The sequence below is a fragment of the Cygnus atratus genome, chromosome 4, assembly GCF_013377495.2.
Source record: "Cygnus atratus isolate AKBS03 ecotype Queensland, Australia chromosome 4, CAtr_DNAZoo_HiC_assembly, whole genome shotgun sequence".
Classification (NCBI taxonomy): Eukaryota; Metazoa; Chordata; class Aves; order Anseriformes; family Anatidae; genus Cygnus; species Cygnus atratus.
The window spans coordinates 45,777,617-45,800,052 of record NC_066365.1 but is presented as its reverse complement, the minus strand read 5'-3'; the positions used below and the strand labels follow the sequence as shown (position 1 = coordinate 45,800,052).

The 22,436-nt window shown below is 42.2% G+C and overlaps 1 protein-coding gene across 3 annotated transcripts in view; it reads right to left on the bottom strand.

Annotated features, from left to right (window-relative positions):
• The window catches only part of PTPN13 (protein tyrosine phosphatase non-receptor type 13), a 116,370-nt gene that overhangs the window by 45,189 nt on the left and 48,745 nt on the right, over positions 1-22,436 (bottom strand). For all 3 annotated transcript variants that reach the window (XM_035548403.2, XM_035548395.2, XM_035548412.2), the window contains exons 7-9: positions 17,072-17,635; positions 7,339-7,434; positions 5,601-5,700 (exon numbers count right to left, since the gene is read on the bottom strand). In XM_035548403.2, the coding sequence (XP_035404296.1) occupies positions 5,601-5,700; positions 7,339-7,434; positions 17,072-17,635 (760 nt within the window). The remainder of the gene's footprint in view (positions 1-5,600; positions 5,701-7,338; positions 7,435-17,071; positions 17,636-22,436) is intronic.

Below are 22,436 nucleotides of genomic sequence, written 5' to 3'. Positions count from 1 at the left end.
TTTCTGTGAAAACAGCAATCTAGCCTCCACTTCTTAACTCAGCAAATAAGGATCCCCAATATCCTACCAATTTTATTCTAATTAGGAAAAAAATCCAGGTCTCATTTTGGGTAAACAACCATTTTTATTTGAAAAATTGGAAAAAAATAAACACAACTTTGACTTCTCTCCCTGTCTCCTGTACTTACGAGTGAAAAACACCTCTAAACCCCAAACTAAATAGAAATTAATCAGGGCTTATTGTTCTCCCTCTGTTTACAGAACTACACAGACACAATTTTTCAACACAAGTAGATAGGAGAAACTAACATGAAGTTCATCTACCAAAAAATACCTTTAACAATGCAAAGGCACTTTGACCAATACCAAGCTAAATTAGCTCTGTTAGCAATTCTGCCAGCTAAGTTAACAACTCTATTTTTCAGCTAAGTTAGTTCTGATGGCACACTAGAGCAATGAAAAACACAAAAGAAGAAAGAAAAAATGTTTTGAATCCTGTATACCCCTGCACTGAAATTTAGGAATACAGAGGAATGTAAAACAAGTCCTGCACTGACACTTTGTAGTAAGAAGGTAACCTACAGACTTCTTCAGACAGAAAAATTTATCATTAGTTTCTTTTAAGAAGTAGACATATAAGTTTGATAAATGACAGATCAGTTACCAAGTAAGAGAAAAGGCACCTGCCCAGACAGCACAGTTGTCTATGATAATCTGTGGGCATAATTTCAAATCTATTTCCATCATCTCAGAGCAAAGCTTCTAATGAATGCCAGCAGTGTGAACCATACAGCACGTCCTCATACATTTTCTGATATTGGAGTTCCATCGACCAACATACAAAAGTGGTCTTAAAATAAGATTTATGTTATCGTGGAAAATTCCAAACAATAAAACGGCACTGCTGTGCCGAGAACTGAGCAAGATAAGGCAGAGGTTCCTCAAACGGAGTTTCAGGCAAATTCTTGAGGAGTTAGAGAAACTTACTGATGTCAGCCCATTATCATTCCCACTGTGCTGGGCTTTCCTAGCATTGCTCCCCTTCTCCCTCCTCTGCTTCTTTTTGCAGCAGACTTAATAACGTGCACCTAAAAGGCCAAAGTAATGAGGAAAGTGCTCAGACCTGCAAAGACTTGTGCACGAGCTTAGCTTTTCACAGAGAGGAGGCTTATTAAGATCAACATAGTCTGTGTGGGAATATTCACAATGAAGTTAGTTAAATACGCCCACAAGCACTCTTCAGATCAAGGTCTAAGGATGGGCTCCAAAATGAAAAAAACAACACAAAACAAAACCAAAACACTTTCTGAATGTAAATATGTATGAATTATCAAAGTTGATATGAAAAAGTGAGACATGTTGCAACTGGCTGTACCTGAAAACACTTGCTAATGTGAAAACCACCCCTACTGCTGAAAAAAATTGCCTTTTTAATAACATATAGATCTGTGCAATAGCAATCATAAATTACTGTGCAAAACAGTCTCGTTACGCTGGTTTATCTTTTTAATTCACATGCATTTCTCTGAAAACGTGAGTGGTGGCAGGGAGAAGAAGCTCAAAAATCTGATGCTTCAGAAGTTTTCCCAGCTCAGGATATAAACGCTGTCACCACCCAGAGAAAGCACACTCCAGCATCCCAGATAAGTACAGTAAAGCCAGGCTTGGGCAGAGTGTCTGTTTTCCATGGAGGGTGGCAGCTTGATTCCCTCTCCAGGTCCCAAGACAAGAAATATATCTTTCAACAGCAGAGAAGATACTGCTGACAGATCCAGGTAGAGCTCTTTTGAGAAGCTTGGAATAGGCAAGTGTTATTACTGCCATAAAAAAATCCCAATGACATTCCTAACAGACAGCAGCGTGTTTCCTATGGTTCCCCATAAGGCAAGTACTTGGCTGCTACTCTTTATTTTCATCCATGTCTGGCTGCAAACCACTGTCTGGCAGTTAGGTATTAACCTAAGATGGCAGGTGAGCAGTCACCTGGAAGGCTGACTCTTGTCAAAGCAGCAAGTGAATTCACTCCTAGTGTACTTACCACGGCATGAGCACATAGTGGATCACAGAAGGAAGCAAGCTGGAAGAAGGGGAGCAGGTAGCATTCTGCAATGAACAGTGCAGTGGAAAGGTTAGGAAGAGACAGAGAAAGATGGATTCACAGTGGTAGGAGAGGACGGAGATGCAAATGGAATCTAGCGGGTAACTGGAAGGAAAAGGCAACAGAAGGAAGAGATCCATGTCAGCTGCTGCTCCTAGAGAGAAAAAGGAAGAAACAGTAAAGGAGGAAAAATAGATAAAAGGACAAAAATAAGAAATACAAAAAGCAAAGAGGAAAAGGTCAAGTATCCATTGCCAAAAGGAAAGCATTCCAAGAAGTTTAAAGGGTAACAACTGTCATGGAACACAAGAAGGGCTTGGGCTTTCTCTAAAATTACTAAATAAATAAATAAATAAAATCTATGGCTTATGTTTGTTTAGGAGTAGGCTGCTCTCCCAAACAGCACAAATCTTGATGCAGCTTTACCACTTTCTTAATATCAGCTGCTGACTCCCTCAAATTCAAATCCTCCCATTTGATATACACCTCACTTGTATGAGATTTATTCCATGGATAATTAAGCAGACTGCCTCTAAGGACGTGCCACAGGAGCAGTGAATTTAAAATGTACCAAAGTACAGATGCTATCTCTGAATACAGAGAACAACACTCTGAACATCTGCAGGGACTCAAGTTATAGGTTCGTTCACATGTGCCTCCCCAAACCCGGAGCCAAAACCATTGAACTCTGAGAATGTGCTCCCTGGAACTACTTGCTATCAATGATTTTACTCTGACAGTTTATGGTTCTGAAATTATGAAAGTCATGGTCTTCTGCAGCACGGAGCATTCTGAAGGAGCAATACACAATATGCTGGATACAAATAGCAGGTTATTTCCTTGGAAATGTCCCCGCTGAACCAGCTACCATCCATCAGTGGTGGTACTCCTTCCGCACTCCATACCACCGGGAAGTTTTAACAGCTGTTGGAGAAAGACACACAGAGAAAGAGACAGACAGACAGACCTGTCTTCTGTTCAGCTCACATAATTAACACAGATATTATCTAAGTATTATTTTAGGACCAAATTCTGCTCCTGGCTGCTTTGCTCTGTGTCTCAATGGGTCTAAAAAAAAAAAAAAAAAGTAAAATTAGCTTTCAGGAATTCAGCCTAATTTTTTATTTTTATTTTTTTATCTTGGATGTACTTACTAGTCTGGTACTGAGGAAAAGGTTTCTCAGCTTATGAAAATAGGGTGTCAGTCTCTAACTCTGTAAAGAACTACCTGTGGTACCCTTCTATGCCATTTTTGTGCAGGTGTAGAGTGCTATCTTTCAGCAGATGCAGAGATATGAGGCCAAGCAAAACCAGCAGATCAAAATAAATTCTAACCCTTGGAGAAAGGCTGTAAGTTCCATAAACGTGAAGCTCACACCACTGCTAAGCCAAGGAGATGATTCTGCACTGCACTTACAGAACAGTATTTTCCTGCTGGATTTCACACATACACAAATTACTTCCATTAAAGGTACCAGTCTTAACAGAACAATATAAATTAAAATAAGACAATGTAAAATGAACCATGAGAAAGTATGTACTCTTTTACCACAGCACCTTCACTTGCATAATAGGCCTGATTCATTTACAACAATGTGACTTGTTTCCATACCACATACTACACTGTTTCTGAAACATTTTGTAAATAGAAACCCAAGCTCTCTACCAGCATCCACCAACTACTGATGGGTTATTCTGAAGCATTGCTGCAGCGTTGAATTGGCAGCTTCCCGGGGTCAAAATCAGCCACTGTGGAAATGAGGCTGACATAGCAGTATTCACCAAAAGGAAAAGCAAGGGCAAAGAATAAATTTATGAGCTCGTTCTGTGCACTCAGTGGAAGTAGCCATTTTACTGCTCTAAGGTAGCATAAAATTGGAAGCAGAACTTTACAGATCTTTAACAGGTTGACATGCAACATGAACCTGTAAGCAGGGTCCTTGAACATTTGCCCTGCAAGCTCCCATACAAGCCCAAATCCTCTTAAGTCACAACAGGACAGATCTCTTAGATTGCCTCAACATTGCAGCACAACACCTACACCGTTATAGGAATTGATGCTGTATTTCTGCCCAGCTAAGTAATGCTTAAATACTTCTCCACCAGAAGAAATGCCAATACATACATCTCTAAACGACTTCACATTTTCCAGGCAAAGTGCAAGTGGTAAGGAAACCAATACATTATTTCAACAGACCTACAGAAGCCATAAAATTTCCAAGTTTCTGTTCTTTTTCTCATCTGCACCCATACACAGCCCACCTGAGACCCTGCCTTACTCAGATGCATTTAGGGGAAACAATATAGTGCAAGAAGGACATGTTCTTTTATTTTAATCTCCATGTTCAAAGCATAGCTCTATAGGCTAAACTACAAGGACATATCTGGCAGCCTTGCCACATTTCCTGAAACGTTTACAATCTTCAGACACCTCTGAGTTTCTTTAATAGAATAAAGCAGGATTTCTACCTGATCCATGCTAAAAAGTTATAAATATCCTACAATACTGAGCACAGCAGCAATCATTCTCCTGATCTATCCCAAATAAAGCTAAAAGCTGCTGAGAGATGGCTGTAGTTGTAATGAAATGAGAGGAGAAAGAGAAAACACGTCTTGCCCGCCCAACCCAAAATGCTATTGGAATATTTTTGATCAAATATTCCAAGGTGATTCAGCATGTGACAAAGACTAAAAGAGGAAAATTTTCCATCTAAAAGGTTCACGCCTATACAGATTATCAAACATTTACAATGGAACCACTCACAAAACCTAGCAGGTATGGCTAGAGTAGCCTCTGCTGTACACAAGTACAGTCTAAAAGAGAACCTGCTTTTTAAAGCAATATTGATAAACAGCATTTAAAAAACAAATTAATCTAAAAATGCAACAGAATCATACGAACTTAATATTCCAATATACCGTATGGTAAAATAGGTTTCAAAAAGCCTAAGTTGTTACTAAATTGGCCAGCCTAACCAGTGCTGAGATTATACAACAGAAAAAAAAAAAGAAAATAATCTAACATTATCATAAACCAAGAGTTTGTCAGAATAAACAACCAAATGTATGGCTTTTAGCTTATCTCAAAGCAATTGCATATTATCATCTCATTATTAAATGAACACATTTCAAAATAATACCAATACTTCCTAAAAATTTTAGACAAGTATAACTGAAATAGAAATGATTAACTATTTCCAAGCAGAACATAAACCTCGACCTTCTAACAGATATGCCAACATGACAGAGCACAACCCAATCTCCAATAAATACGGGAGCCAAATTTGGACTCACAGCTGGTATAGTTACCTCTACACCACATGCACGATGAGACTTGGACTGACTGCATTACGCGATTTTGAAACGCCATCATCGTTCAGACACAACAATTTACTAAAATTAAACAGAAGCTAGGATGGGAGTGAAAAATTGGCTTGCAGATTTGCTATAATTTCTCTGATAGAGACTGAGCACTCCAAGACACAGTTTTCACATGGTTTACCTGGCTCTCTGAGAATTAGCTTGACTTGACGTCGAGATATCATCAGCGCCCGGTAAAGCACCGTTGGCATCATCTCTCTTGAAACCTTCATTTCTTCTCACTAGCAAACCAAAAGACAAATTAATACCTGACTGGGCAACAAAGCATACAGAACGATCCCATTCAAAAATCAAGGATTTATCAGTCATATGAGATTACTTAGAAGGAATCAGATTTCTATGTTCTGCATATCAGACACACTAGTATTAGGAAGTTGATTTCAGTTTTCAGAGAAATCTTACTGCTTCCCCCAGTGAAGGTAGCTACACTACAGAATTTCTTTGAGGAAGAATACTAAAGAAGGCTTAAAAAACATGCTGAAAAAATAAATACACGATTGCATAGACACCTTTCCAACACAAAGGGTTTCTTTTTCTGCTATTCTATTGAGACAAGAAGTGGCAGAGACACCATACAAAACCGCTCCAGAACAGTATCAAAGCAGCTACACAAAGTAATTCTGCATCCAGTTCACAAGAAGGGAGTTAAGAAACCAGTATACTGCTGAGCTCCTGTGATTAATTTTTGTCCCTGAAATCTGACCCTTTACTATGAAAAAGTTTTGTATTATTTAAAAAAAAAAAAAAAAAAAAAACTTATCTGCTTTCTTGTTTATAATGGTTAGCTCCTTTGCTGGTGTGTCTTCCTGCAGCAGCACCCGAAATTTTAAACTTCTGACCTGATTTTGCAAAGTGCTTGGCTTTGATTTCTTATTGTACCCTCAGTGAACAGAGGTAGTAGCAGGAGAGATCTTGGACAACACATTAAAGCCATGTTGAATTTGAAATTGTTCTTTATGACACCCATTTCATTGACTCTGGCTACTGGTACCCAAAAAGCAGCTCTCTCTCACCTGTACAGACTTTGGATAGAAACTCTTAAGTAGCCTGTTCTAAATGGCAAGAAACAGATGGGAAAATAGTTATTGTGCCTCAAGACCACTACTGTTACTTGCTGCTTGTTTCTGCTTATTAGGCTTCAGGCTCAGTATTTAGGAGGAGGACTGCCAAAAGATGTGGAAGGAGTGGTGAGCACAGAGCAGCTGGGTTGGAGCATATTCTAGCACTGCTTTAATAAAAAACCCCAAGCACTTTTTTCCATGTTGTGCTTCCATGTTGTGAAGAAAACCTTCCTGTCATATATCAATAAACAATACCATTGTCTGTTTTTCCAAGCCACTGATTTAGTAGAACTTGTATAAATTTGTCATACAATTAGCCTGTACTATCTACTTTTATGCGTTACACCAAAATCTTTGGTTTATAAATTATCGACCATTTTATCCTCTTAGTAAAGCCTATGGAAATCCAAAAAATTAAACCATATACGTTCCATAGAAAGCTTTTACAAGTTACTGAGATTGCACACTAGCAACAACTAGGATTGTTTTTGTGCCTGTGAAGACTGTGTGCCATTTAAATCAAGCACTCCAGTGAAGTTAACCATTTCCACCTTTTCCTACCATGTTCCCTTTCAGAGTGCTAAATGTCAAACTCATTTCTGAACAGACTGCCAATTATGTTGAACTGAACACAATTATTTAATTACATGAGATCATCTTACAACTTCATATTAGTAGTAATTATCAAGCCTCCTACTAATGATTTAACTTCCCTCATTTTTTTTTTCCCTTTGAACTTTCTTCTTGCTTTTTTTTTTTTCCATTTCTTTTACTATTATTTTTAAACACAGGTCTTACCTTGCCTGAAATCTGGTTCCGAGGAAATAACAGATGGGCTTTCACTCGAAGTACTATAAACATCGCTGTGGTAAGATTTGTACCTTCTCAGAGGCTCTGAAAGTTTAAATCAGGGTGTCAGAAAAGAACAACAGTTCTAATGCAAAGTCAAATACAAAGCAACACTTGAAATTTGATCTGTTCAAAACATTTTAAATGCCAGTCTGTGGTTTGGGAGTCTGAAAGCAAAGGAAATGCTCAGTGGAAGCTGTACAGAAAACTAATAGTTAGAAGAAAAAAAAAAAAAAAAAAAAAAAAACAGAAAAACCAACCTATCTAAAGCTCCACAAGCCAACAAAACACACAACAGCTACAAGCCCCAGTACCCAGACCAAAACTGACTAAAACATTTGGCGCATGCCTCATGTGTGTAGAAAGCAACAGCCAGGACTCAGCCCCTGGCTCCTTCTCTATGAGAAAGAAAAAATATCCATAGCAACAAAGCAGGAACTGGAAAATGAGAATTCATTCAGCCTTAATTTGACATCCATAAAATATGATTAGCAATCAATTATTAAGTCCCTGCAGGATTTTTAATTAACCAGAAGAGCTAATTGCTTTTGAAGAGGAAGCAAAACAACGCAGCCTCAACTCCTAGTGTCAGTGAACTCTCCACATAACGCACTGAAAGCAAAGGAATTGGAAGGGATACGTACTTGATATTTTCAGCTATCTTCAAAACTTTGTCATATGCAAGGCAGGGAACAACCATGTACAACACTTATAAGCAAGAAACAGAAAACAAAAAAGCCTCCACACTTGGAGACTTCCAAGGCTTTGCTGTCAAACAGAGCACACTTCAGATGTCCTTCTTTCCAAAAGGCTGTCTTGGGTCCACTTAGTTAACATTTTTGAAAACAGAAGTGATGATACAGAGCAAGCACATGTAACAGCTGTAAATACAAGTGCCAATTACTGCAGTAAGGCATGTAAGGGGAGGAATACAAAATGGTGAACAATCGAGCAGGCAGCAGCAAGAGATGTGAAGTTATTGCAGACCACAGCTTGACCAGGTGTGATTAACACTAGTGATAAATTTATTAAGTGAACCATCTTAATAACAATATTATTATATAGAAATAATGAAAACATGTTTTCTACCCGATCCAATGTTGCTGAGGACACAACTGGTAAACTAAGCTTATTTCCAAAACAGGTGAAAAACCAATACAGAGGAATTCAGTTAATTGCACTTCCCCCTTCTGGACGGGAGCAGCAAAATCAAACCATAACCAACCAGAACATCATCCACCATTAATGGTTAAGTGAAACACTGCTACGTCCTCTACAGATGATGAGAAATAACTGAAAACAAAGAAAAGAGGGAGATGGGCAAAAGACTCCAGCATCAGAAGTGCTCTTCTGAACAAAGCAGTTACCTGCTGTTTGGAAAAGCAGAAATGGAGCGAAATTGGCAGGATGAGATATTTAGCTCAGTTCCTGGGAACAAGTTTTCCAGTACAAGGTCACCAGTACGAAGGGACAGGCTGAGCAGCAAGGGTGCAATCCATCACCACAAGAGCTGGACGTGGCTGATCCAACCCCAGCTCGCCAGGGCTCCACGAACAGAGCCTGCACCAAACAGATTTCTGTTCTCCGCTATGTTCTGAGAGAACTAGAACCACATGTTACCAACTGTGCCCTGTCACTACCTGCACAACCTGGAGTGGTTTTTCCACTAATTATTAACAAGCAACGTATTTTAGGCTCGCAAGTAACATTCTCAAAACTATCTTCTGACGCGTGGTTTAAACCCCATCCTTGTTTTTCCAAGATGATTCTGCAAAAAGGAATTCTGAAGTTCCATCTTCCCACGTTCAAAAGACAAAACCCTCTGAGAAAAACAACAACAAAAAAGGTGCAGCAAAGCCTGAATGAGGCCAGAGGAAAAGTCAGACACGCAGCTGACAGCACTACTTGCTTGGATTTGGCGTGGTGGCAGAGAAAGCTGCAAGCAAGAAAAAGATATGAGAAGAAACCAAGTGCTGCAGTAGACAAACACTGAAGACAAGATTGCGTTAACTTTGCAATACTTGTTTCCAAAACCTCCAAAAGCTGGTATTTCCTACAACTATCTACCAGCCCACTCAGTTGTGCAGCTCCCCAGGGCCCCAGCAAATGCAGCAAGATGCTGCGAGAGACACATCAAAAGCTGAAGCCCGGTGAGTCCTACACACATGCCTCACTGGATTCTTGCAGCTGAGCACCAGTGCGTGCACATCTGCAAAGCGACCTACAGCTCGATGCAGAGAATTCATTGTGGGGGGTGGGGGGGGGGGCTTGCTTCAGCTTTTCACAATGGCTACTTTCAGCCTTCTGGATTTTACACCACCGAAACCCACCACCAATCTAGCAATGACTTGCCTAAATAGGAAAATAAACCCCAAATTCAGTGGGAAGCCTTCCGTTGCTTATTTTAAAATGCTCCCAGCCCTCCAAATGCGGCATGGATCCTAACATGATATTGGAGCTACAGTGGAGAAACGCTTAAGTGAAAACAGATCTCCTCTTTCCCAGTAGTTTTATTAGCTGTAGATTTTGCAAGTCTGCTAGACTGTCTTTGAAGCAAAAGGAAGGGAAGGGAACAATAAAACACAACATGAGATTTTAAGCAGATTTTTTTCCACCTAGTCAGCAGCCTGGGCTTCCTGAATTGCACACAGAACTGTGGCTCCGTCCTGGCTCTCTGAGACACAAAATTTTGCAAAAAAAAATACACGTAAAATGGTAAAGCAGAATATGAAACAAGCACTTGTTGCGGAGCTATCAGACTCTGCAGGCTGTCCAGCTTCCCCTCGCTCAGCCCATCAGCGGACGCCCTGCTGGAGGCCACGGGGGCAGCTCGTGGGCCAGGAACACCAAGTGAGATTCCCAGTCACCGCTCAGAGGTTTTGCACCTCGCCACAGGAGGCCCAGCCAGCTGTAAGTCCGTTATCCCACTGTTAGTGAGCATAGGCAGAGCTGGGACCAGCTGTGCCTTGTCACACCTTCCACCCTAAGGAGGCCAGACAACTTTCCCTAATACCACACACAAAGGTCATCTTCTCATTTCCCCAATCATTTTATAACCTTCCCATACTGGGCCATGCCCACGACTATCAGCCCCAGCTTAAGAACAGAAGTTTAGGGGCAAATGAGAAGCCACAGCCTCTGCTTCGGGGTAAAAGCAAGAGATTTTTCTTTGCTCAGTTTCAGGAAAATATACATAGCAGTGGAACTGATTGCACGGACAGGATACATGCTGCAAGAGTGAGATTCAACCATCAATGCAGAGACTGCTGTATCTACAGTGCTTGCTGAATTCACCCAGTAATTCATGTTTTCTTCTCTCCTCCAGCAAATTCTCTTCAATTCTAACACATCATATTAGGTTTAACTTCAGAGAAGGCGTCTGGATCGCATCCAAACCAAACCTCTTCTAATGAAGAACTGGCTTCCAAAGGTCACGAGTCCACACTCTGGGACCGAGCTGAAGCTGAGCTTTTCATCCAAGAATTTCAAAAACAAGGACCAACTTTTAGCCTGAATAGCTTGGAAGGAACTGTAAAATGAGATCTGCAAAAGCTAATGATGACAATAAACAACTGGTCTCCAGAATTCACATTTTTCCCTGGGATTTTTGAATAGCCTTGGTATTTTCATTTTTGTTTTAAGAGTCTGTAATAAAGATGTAGATATAAAACTTGTAATAAAAGTGCAAGCACCACAACATGGGGATAAGAGCTGCTGTACAAATGGAAGAAAGCACGTTTGTGCCATTTTTGTAGCACTGCAGTAATACTTTTTGAAACTCCCCGTGGAAGCCAGCAGAGCACAACCTCACAGGCACCTAACCCAGGACAAAACAACAAACCACGCCATTTACGCAAGGCAAGACGTGCAAGCCCAGGCTCGTAATTTACAGAAAGCCTCGTCCCAGCCAACTTCAACAGAAATCAGAGGACCGCATTTAGCCTGGAATGTCATTATTCCAAACACATGACTCACATTAGATACACAGGTTTTCAAATGCACATTATTACAAAATTCTTACTGGATGTGCAGAGAAGGAAAAGGATAGAGATAGCAGAGTTCAACAAGCAGTTTCCCAGCAGGGCGGGTGTTCTGGTTTGTTCTTGGGGTTCTGGTGGTGGGCGTCTTGAGTACTGAAGAGCTTCACTGTAATGCCGTGAAACTCATCCGTGGTCTTTTGAGAAAGGGCTGGGATGTGCTTCTTTCGCAGAAGCGCAGAAAGTAAGTTAGAGTCATGTTTACTCTTCCTTTTCCTCTTTTCATCGAATACAACTTGAATTACCTTCTGTGAGGCAGCATGGCAGATGTTTAACAGAGAGCATAGTGACCCAGAATGAATCCCTGGTAAGGATTCCTATTTGACACATGCTCACTAGTAACACACAGGATTTCCACCATCCTGTTTTACTACCTTTTGTTAAGCTATATAATTCAGAACAAAACAGCTGTGACTGATGCCAGAGTCCTTGTACCTTACAGGTATTTCACACAAGTATTTCTTATTTTCTTCCTTAAAAGGCCAATTTCCACAGTGCCAGTATAAGTCATGACCCAAAGTTTTCTTAGTTAGGAACAGTTCATTAGCCTACCCTGCAGCTTCATGACTGTGATTGCTGAACAGTAACTGAACCTTATCCATACCGGACATACCAGCCACATGACAATTCCTTTCACCGCCACCGAGCTGAAATCACACTGCAGCAGGATGAGCCTAAAACAAGTGTAAACTGAGCCTCAGTTTGCTTTCACATGCAAACAGCATACATCATTGTGGGTGACTCGCATTTCCTCCACTTAGCTTACCTGTAGAGTACATACAACAACTGAAAAAGAAAGCATGCATGTCATTGAATCCGCAGAGGTGAGTTTGCAGAGCAGCTATTCCTCCTCTGCCCTACATCCCACCTCCTGCTTAACCTGCTTCTCCTGTAGCTCCCCAGTTCCAGTCCCTGGGCTTCATTTGCTGGAAGGCATTCGCTACCAACCTGCTTACCCATAATATACTGACCACAATAACTTTTCCTTATTCCCAAATGCAACTTCTAACTAAGAGAGTTTTAAAAATCTGAACATTTAGAGTACCCGCAAGCTTAATTCGCCAGCAGACGACACGCAGCCATGACATGGAAGGTGTATAAGTGGGGTCCAGACAAGTCTTCAGGTGAGCACATCAATTAACAGTCTTGCGAGATAAATACTCAGAAGACTTGGGAGGCAGAGGCCGATCTAGAAACACAGAATCCTACACTGCCTGCTGCTGCTACCTCTTAGAAGCAGACACCAGTATGTGAAGGAAAAACAGAGCTAATCATGCAGGATTCCAGTTGGAAAAAACAGAGGTAAAAGAGAGGGGGATAAACACAAGTTGAGGCCCTGGAATTCACATGGTTCCCAACTGCAAACATGTTGAACAAAGACAGCCTTGAGAATATTCCCCAACCACCCCCAGTCCCTCACCCCTGTATCCAGCATTCCAACGCTCCAGCACAATCAGCTTTTTTGGTATCCTCCCATTTTCCTGCCGTGTGCTATTTAATCCGCAGCCAGCTCTGCATTACTACTCTCCCAACTGCCTCTTGTGCTCCTGTGCACCAGGACACAGAGAATCTTTACTCCTTGCTCCCTCTTGCATTCATTTCCAGCGTTCCCATAAGCAACATTGTACATAAAAAGGATGCACATTTGCTCAAGGAACACAGAAACCAATTCCCTTATAACTAAGGAGACGCATGAAACAAGGGGGAAAAGGCACCTGAGCCAACGAATGGGGGAGACTGTCAGTAGTCTATCTCAGAGCCACGTGCCTGCCTATCGCGCCAGCTGAAGGCAGGCCCAACACGAAAACTGAACTCTGTTTATGCTTTGCAGCTCTCAGAAGATACCATCAGTTCTGTGGGTGAGAAGGCAAAGAAAGCTGGGAGTAAGGGAGAAGGCACAAGGCTCTCATGCTCTCGAGCAGCGATCCAGGCTTGTAAGATGCCAAAGCCAGAAGGTTGTTGGCTCTGACAGGGGATGCTGTCTGGGGGCGCCAAGCAGCCATTGCCAACTTGCAGATCATCAACACCATCAGCTCACTCGGTACAGAAGAGCTGCTTGGGTTTAACACCAAAGCTGACAAACTACACGACAAAAACAAGAACAAATAACAGCAGCAGAGATACAGAACTCTCTCTTCCATCACTTGACAAGATGAAAACACATTTTTGGAGTCTGATCTGAGCATTCAGAATTGGCTGACATGCACCTGAGCTGAAATAGCAGCCATCTTCTCTCCCCCCAAACTTGTGGCCAAGCACCTCGTCACTGACAAACACCCAAACTTGGCCTACGACAACCACCTCAGCCCTCAGGCAGCACAGAGGACCAACATACAACACAGCAAGTTTGTGAGCAAGACACTTGGAAGACGCTGCCTCTGGAGGGTTTGGGAGGCTGCATCCAAGACGTTCCAACTGCAGATTATAGTGCACTGTGGATGGTTAGTAGCTCGCTACAAACTACCTCATTACAGCATAGTTGTAATTAAAGCTCTGTCATTCTTTCCACTATAAACTCGGCTTTTCATGAGTTTATAATTTGGGTTGTAAAAATCTGTTCCGAGTGAAAGCTTGGCGTACCAGAGCCTACGCATGGGAACATTTTCTTTTTCCAAGACAGTCAGCTCCTTAAGGTTTTATGAATAACAAAAAAGCTTGCCAGCTGAACCCAAAATAAGCTAGGGAAGAACTAAGCCACGTGTCACTTAAATTCCTTTGTAGTTTGAAGAGGGAAGTTATATCTGGCAAAACTCTGCCTGTGCAGAGTCCGATGCCTTTTCACAACTGAGAAAACAAAGAGCTGAAGGCAGAGGCTTACCTACTGTTAACACGTAACCTCAAGTGGGACTCAGGCAAACTGAAAATATCCCCAGACGTACCAGTGAGCAGGCAGATGCCCGCCCTTCCACTAAGCCCAACCACTGACCCTCCCATGACTCCAGGCTCTCCTCGACCCTCCAAGCTGAGCAGACCCTTTCTTCCCCACTGGGCAGCTTCCCACGTACCTGCTGCTCTCTCTCCCTCGCCTCCTCTCAGTGCTGCCCCTTGGCAGTCGCGCTGTGTCAGCCGCAGAGGCCTAACATAACCCGTAAGGAGAAGATGGGCAGCTACTGTCGTGTTCCCCAGACACCTCACGCATGGCGCTTCTCACCGCTGCCCACCAGCTGCAGGCAGACAGCTTGGCACCACCATGTGCTGCCCAAGACAGACACCACCGCTATCCCAGCGCTGACAATTGTTACCACAGCTCTCAGCCAGGCTGGCTCTATGTCAGAAGAGCAGATCCACACGCACTCGGTAGTACCTGCAACTTGGCAATATCCATCTACCCACCACTTGCCTGAGAAGTACACACAAGAGTAATGCACAGAGAAATAACTTACATGCTGTGGTTTTGCTTCTTAGACAGATGAGGCTAGCAGTAGACTCTCTTTAGGAAAGGTCTCAAGGCACTCATCTATTGCAAACAAGACGTGCGGTAAGAAATAGCAAAATGTATGGAACAAAGAAAGGAAGCGGAAAAGCAGCCTGAAGAGACTTCACATCTCAGGGGGTTTGCGACCCTGCCCTCAAGGAGAAAAGGAGTCCTTTCAGTCAGACTTCTCAAGCCACCTCCAACCCAACAGCAACCAACTCCTCTGTGAAAAACCATTCCCCTTTCATCTTACTCAAATACCTCTTTGCACTGACTCTCGTTAAAAATTGACATTCACAGTCCAATTTTGGCCTGAAACTTTTAAGAAGTTAACTGAAAAATAAATGGCGAACCTGCAGTAAAAGCGCAGAGTACACAATTCTGACTCCAATGCAAGAGTGAAACATACCTCCTTCCTCTACTGAAAGTAGTAACTCAGAAGACAAGGACACTGTGACCCAGCTATGTGCTGAGAGTATCGAGACTTTTTCTACGAAGCGATGACTGAATTCAGAAGGATGGGCAGTGAGTCATGAGCTACGGCTTCGATCTGCCCTCACTCAGCTCCTCCAAGTGTAAAGCCCCGGCTCCCGGTTTGCTTTGGCTGCACTGTCACCCATTCTCTACACTAAGCGAGCAGTTTCACACAGCTGAACCATCTCAGTTCGTGAGGCCCAGGCGCGTTACCTTTTCTGTCGTCTCCCAACCTGTTTGACTGAGAACGATAAACCCTTGCTCATCAACGGGCTTGGCCGAGCTTTTGGTTTTGCTGTTGTGCAACACAACCCCGCACGAAGCTGAACTCCTCAGCAAGGAAGCTCTTGAGCTTTCCCAATGCAGGGAGTGGCTGCTGACACTCCGCAAGGTGCCTATCTCCAAAGGTTTGAGTTGACTCATGCACTTGATATGGTCCCCTTCAGTTTCACACTCTTCAACCAAACATAAAGCAATGTCCCCACTACCCCATCAGACATCTCAGTAGGTAATTACAGGTGGTCAACTTCTATTCTGAACAAACAATGGTTATCTCTACTGTACTATTTCCATCTACATTCATTTTTTCACTTGATAACGTTACCCTCACTGGAAGATGTTAATGCCATAGCACAGAAACCCTTCGCTTGTCTTTTCTGCACAGCTGGTACATAATCACAGCAGCTTGTTGAACTGCTGATGCTGTTTCAGTAAGGCTCCTTCTTTCTGGAGCTCAAGGCTCACGTGCTCAGGAGAGGAAGAACATGCTTCCCATGCTGCCTGCAATACAGCCTCCTCCTGAGATAGCACACAGGGCACAAACAGTGCTTTACAACCCCGATGAAAGGCTTTATCAGCTCTCCTCAACAGGGGTGTTCACACCTCAGTGCAGGAAAACAAGGCAGAGGTTGTTATTTCTGGCAGTTGTCACTTCTGTCACACAACGGCCAGGCCACCATGATTGTTCAGTTGTATCAATTTTCTACACACTGGACTACATCACCCAGCCAGATCTGCACGTACAGCTCTTCCAGCATATACCTTAGATGAACAAGGAACACCTTCTTGTCCATCATGAACAGGATCTGACTTGGCACTCAGTTTCAATCCAGCTGTCCTAAATTTACAACCCCTGAAAATCACATTGCATGTTCAAAAGAAACGAAACACGCTGTTCCCCATTACAGGGCTCCACATAAAGACGTTTCCATAAGTGTGCACACAATAAGTCCCAAGGTTTTTCTCCCCCAACATGTTCTCTAAATTAACTGAGGGAACTTATTGACAATTCTCCTCACTGAGGTAAAGATCTTAAGCCCAAAAGAAACTACATATTTATGGGGCTTAACTGGATCATCCAGAATTATACAGAGCAAAAACTGAGAGATCCGTAGATGACACACTTCTTTTCCTTCAGGGTATAAATCCATCCTTAAGAGCTCAAGATGAAGGTTTTCCTTGAAGGAAAATTACCTGACAATTGGCTGTTACCTATATATTTCCTAATTTCACTTGATGAACTTGACACTGGCTGACTTTAAAAGAGCATCTATCTTCACTGGCTAAATCATCTGGACAAGCACTTTCATCTTGGTTGGCAACAGATGTTTTAATGCTTTGATTTCACCTAAAAACAGAGGACAAAAGTAAGAGCTCAGCAGTTTCTAGAGTTGCTATTAGAGAACTCAAATTTATCATAAAGACAATCTCTGTTTAATGACTGGAATGATTCAGAATATCTAAAAGCTTCACTAACCTTCTACATTCATGGCTTCCCGCAGGAGCTGCAACTTCTTTTGTCTCTCTCTTATCCTGTCAAAGGCACTCGATATCGCTGCGGAAGTTGATGTCTCTGGCACATGGCGCGTTTGGTCCAGTTTTTGAGGTCCAAAGACATCCAGTGCTATGCTGCCATCAGAGTACCTTGCTTCCTTGTTTCTGGTGGTGGTAGAAGTCCGCACTGTAAATGTCTCACACGGATGACCATGCCTGTGAGAGTCTCCAGCATGGTCCCTCTCAGCGGCCTTGTCAGTTGTGCAGAGCAAGTCTGTGGAGGAAGCCCATACCTTCCGCCTGGGAGCAGCATCTGTATGAAGGTGACCTTTTTTTTCAAACTCATTGGTTTTACATCTGTGAGGACAGAAAGCATCTTCCTGTCCTGAGTTGTAATCTGAGGAAATGCCCTGGAAAAATTCTTCCTCGCCTTGTGTTCCTCTAATGGACAGAAATCCCATAGACTTGCTAAGCCCTTTGTTAAGCATGGTCTGTTGAGAGAAATGAGTCTTGTGTCCGTCATCTGCATCAACCACCAAGGTTTTTCCTGGAATAAGGAGACATTTCATACATGTAATTTGTACTTAGTACACAAGAGTGCGACAGAAGTTATTTACTTGGGAGTGTACACCAAGCACACATTTGGCATCGATTTGGTCATGCAAAAGACTCAGACAGCTGCTACCTCAGTCAAAGACAAAACTTCAACTATCTCATAGCTCAGAAACGTTATATTTGTCCTATTTCTGAAGAGCTCAAGAAAAACTATAGCCTAGTATAATTAAACAATAATATTAAAAATGACTACTAGGTACGTGTGCAAATTTGTTTTCTCACTGTATTTTTAACCTAGTCTGGACTACCACCAGAAGCACTGTTTAACCATCAATCCAAAATCAGCAATTCATTTCACCCCTCACACACAAAGGCACAACCTGCAGTTTCTCATCACCTCTCAACAAGTCCAGGTTTGTTCCACACATTTACAGATGCCTTAATGTACTATTGGTAGCAAGGGAAGAATGACTGTGCAGATAGGAATTGAAAAAATCTTCGATCTTCCTGTAATGACTGTTTTTGATGATGACAGTCTCTCAAGATGCAGAATATTCTAGAACAAAAAACTGACAAAGCTCTCAAGGTCAAGGTGATGGCACAAGCCTGTACACTTCACGTTTTGTTAATAAATGGATCAGTCAATATTGGTGAACACTGCCTCTTCTCCCTCTCCCTTATCATGAAATAACTTCCACAATAAAAAAAAAAACTGTCAGAGGTGTAATATTCTTGGTGAAATATGCACTCTCAAAAGAGTACCGTATAATCGTCATTGAAAAGCTGTGATGCTTACGTTGGTTTCAGGCCTAAGATTTTCTAAATGTACTTGCCCAGTTTTACAAAACTAATTACAAACATTACTAAGCACAATGAAACTTCTTAATATTCACAGATGAACCCCCAGTTTACTGTTCGTATTCTTAAGACTACCTGAGATCTGAATAAAATAGTAAGCATCTTAATATTAAAGTCACAGAAAAACAACCAGTATTGAAGACTGACCAACTGCTATTTCCTATTAGGAAACACTAAAATTTTTCAATACTTCTGCAATAATGAAGTGATAAAAATCCGAAGTCTATTTTAGATACCACACATACAGAAGTCTACTCATAACTACAACTGATCAAATACATTACAAAAATCATCATCAAGTCCAATCTTTTCAGTCTGCAGCATACACACTGCATTCATATGGCAATCTCAACCTCACCCTGGTATCACCACTGAGAACAGCCAACTGCAACGTGTTCTGTGCGGGACTGTCTAAGCAATGCCTGCTCACCCAGCTGTTGACAGTGTGACGTATGTGCCTTTCTTAGAGCGAGCCCCTTCCTTAGTGTGATATTGCCACATACAACCTCAACCAAGAAGCTGTCTTGAAGTCCTCCTGACACAGGAAAACAGCTGTGGGCTCAGAGGAAATACGTGGGCTCTATCTTCTGTTCTGTGAGATGGTTCCAGTGCTAGCGGTCCCTCCTCCCTTGAAAATCAACTGAGATCAATTGCCACTTGTTCAGTGGGCTTAAGCTGAACTTCTATTATTCTTTTGCATCAAGTTTCAGAGAATGCCGTAAGGGTGCTGATACTTGCACTTAGAAATGCTTTAAAAGCTTGTGGTTTTGTACCTTTGTACTCTGACATTCTACTTGAAGGGGGACTATTTCTTTCCAGTTTCTATTTCTGTGATAAAGCTAAAACCAGGTGCTTAAAAAAAGCAAAACAAAAGCCAAACAAAACCAGAATGCTCCCCCCTGCATCTTACCCCTCCCCCCAAATATTTGATAGCGACATGTTAGGATTCTGTTTGCCCAAACATGTCTCCATTACAAGGTTCCCACGTTTCAGACAGTCAAGAGAATAAAACTGAAGTGTTTGCCAATGAGAATGAATTTCTCTTCTGAAACAATTGGACACATCACTTCATATTTTTATAAACATGGCTTCAACCCTAAACTCGATTTAGAATATTTATCATTGTGGTCAGATAAATCTCGTGTCATGTCATTCTCTGATGCTTCTCTCAGACTGCATGTCCCTCACAAGGCTAGTGAATTACATATAATATTCAAGGACACAGCAAAGCCTTTTGAAAAATAATTTTCCACTGTCAAGTTCCTACTGTCTATCCAGCACACTGTGATGATAGCCCTTCTGCAAACACATACTTCACATTCACGCACATCTACATCAAGATCAGGCATCCTAAACAGGATTGTAACTCAGGCATTAGAGACAGGGATAAAAAGCAAAACAACTCCATTATTTAAGAGTCTCACCAAAACAGAAAATCAAAAGGAGCTCCAAGAATCCTCTGCGATAACGACAGTTCCAAGGTATACTTGGGCAAAAAAAAAAAAAAGACAATCTCCCTAATACGTTTTCACTTTTTTTTTTTAATGAAAAAAAGACAACAACAAAAAAAACAACCAACTCCGATACAAGAAGTATTTGGAAACACAAGACCTTAGTGAAAAAAGTATGGCAAGCAAAGCAGGAAAAGAGAGACGGCTGCCGCTCCAATAAACTACCAGTGCTGTAAATTCAGGACTGCCTGGTACATTATTGGTCACAACTCAGAAGAACATCCCCGGCTCAGAAGGTCTTTTACTGCCCTGCGTGCAGAAGCATTACCTTGTTTCAGAGCACCCACAGACACGAAGGAATCCACTGTTTGCTGCTGAGAAACTGCTGTTGGGCAGCACAGGCTCCTTGCCTCAGCATGCAAGAGGTGCTTTCTGTTCCCCACGTTACCCACCCACCTGGCATTTCCTCATGAGGAAAAGTGAACGCCGGGAACACTGTCTCATCAGCAGTGACCGGGAAAGTACTCATTGCTGCAGCTTGGCCTCTCACTCAGCTAATTGCGTAACGACGAGGAGATGAGCTGTCCCGTCAGGAAGCAGTGCAGGAGACACACTGCTTCCCCACTGCTGACTGACTGTGCCCGCAGGTCTTTCTGTAACTCCTTTCCACAGCGACCCACATGGCCTTCGTGTTTGCTCTTGAGACTCTAAAATTCTCTTGGACATCCTTCTTCTTTCCTTCATTACCTTCCCCATTCCCACCTCTGCTTTTCACCAGTCTTGGTGCTTCTTAACACCTCTGCAAGACAAAAATCCCTCTCAGCCTAATTCCAACAAGCTCTCCCCAAACTGGATCACAGTGTCAATGTGAGGCATTGAAGAATCATCCTCAGAGAGAGGCAAAGAGAAGACCAGGGGTACAAAGCCTGCTGAAGTTGGGCATGTGGAGAAGGAGAGTGGAAAGAGCAGCAATGCCGGACAGTGCCAGATCTGTACTTCACACCAGCCACATGTCCATGCTGCTCTTTGCACCAGAGAGCAGAGGTCCACACGACGATCAAGGTACAAAACTTCTCAGCACAGGAGCAACTTGGCTGCAGAAAGCAGCGAACAAATTGGATCATCATTACTTGGGCCAACCAGCCACCACTCCAGGCCAACTCTTCCTTTTGTAATAATTCTGTCCCCACCCCCCCTCAATTCTGTAAGCACTGTTATAGAATTCCAAAGTCATAAAACCAACCATTAAGGAATTCTGACTGTTCTTCCTGGACTTGCACAACACACTACTTCAGTACGATTTACATCAGGAGGTCTTAAACGACTGCAGTAAATCTCTTTCAGGACAAGGCCTACCATTCCCTAATGGTACACTGCCGGCACAGGGAAGCCTGGAATCCTCTGTGCATCCTTAATACGACAGTCTTCAAAGCACTTCTGCAGTATTTTTCTGACACCCCCAAACATTTACTTTCAGATGAATGGCATACACAAGTCCAAACTCATTGAGCCAACATGCAGTGTACCCATCACATTTACTTTTTCATCTTTTATGATGAAATGTGGCAAAAAGAACATGACTGCCAGCGAAATATGAAGAATAAAGATCCAACTAAGGATCAAAAAGAACCTGGCTACATAATTCAACTTCTACATCTTGAAATTATAATGGAAGGTCATAACGTGAATCGTGCCATCCTTTTGAAAATGGCTTCTCTTTCTAATGGAAACTCTCGAGACCTATCCAAAGTTTCTCGGCTCCACTAATGACAAACTATCTCCTCACCCGGCACCACACAGAGCTACTCTACACTTCAGTTACCCAGCAATGTGACAGGATAGAGAAGCGCTTCCCTACATCTTGGTAATGGTGACAGGACAAGCCACAAGCAGTTAAGATACCACAGCATGTGAGCAATGACAAGGAGCAGACTTTCCACTTCCCCCAGAACTTTTCTGCTGAAACCAACTCTCAGAACAGTATCTGGACTCTCAATTTCACATCTCGCCCCTGGGTGTTTATCTTCTGCTTGATTTTACATTAGTGCAATTATTCATAATTACTGTAAATAATTCAAATGCAATTATAGTAATTGCATGATTCCAAAGTATAATATATAGCGAGGGAATACATACCATGAGCATAGCAATTAATCACCAAGAGTTCACAAAAAAATCCCTTCTGGTGCTAAAACCCAAATCTACGTTTCCACACGAGCACAAAAAGGCCAAAGTTACGTTTACTACATGACCATGGGCCTGCTTCCTTTTTCCTTTGGAGTATTCAGCTATGAATGCAACTACACCCTTTTTGACAAGTGTTATTTACGAACCATCTGTCTTTCTCACTGCCAGTAATCTTGTCCATTTTCATCTGAGCTAAAGAGCTGTCATCTGGTCCTACCTAAATTCAGTCTGTCTGCAATTATTTGTGTAACGCCTTCATCGTACAGGCAATTGATCAAGCATTATGCAAACACAGAC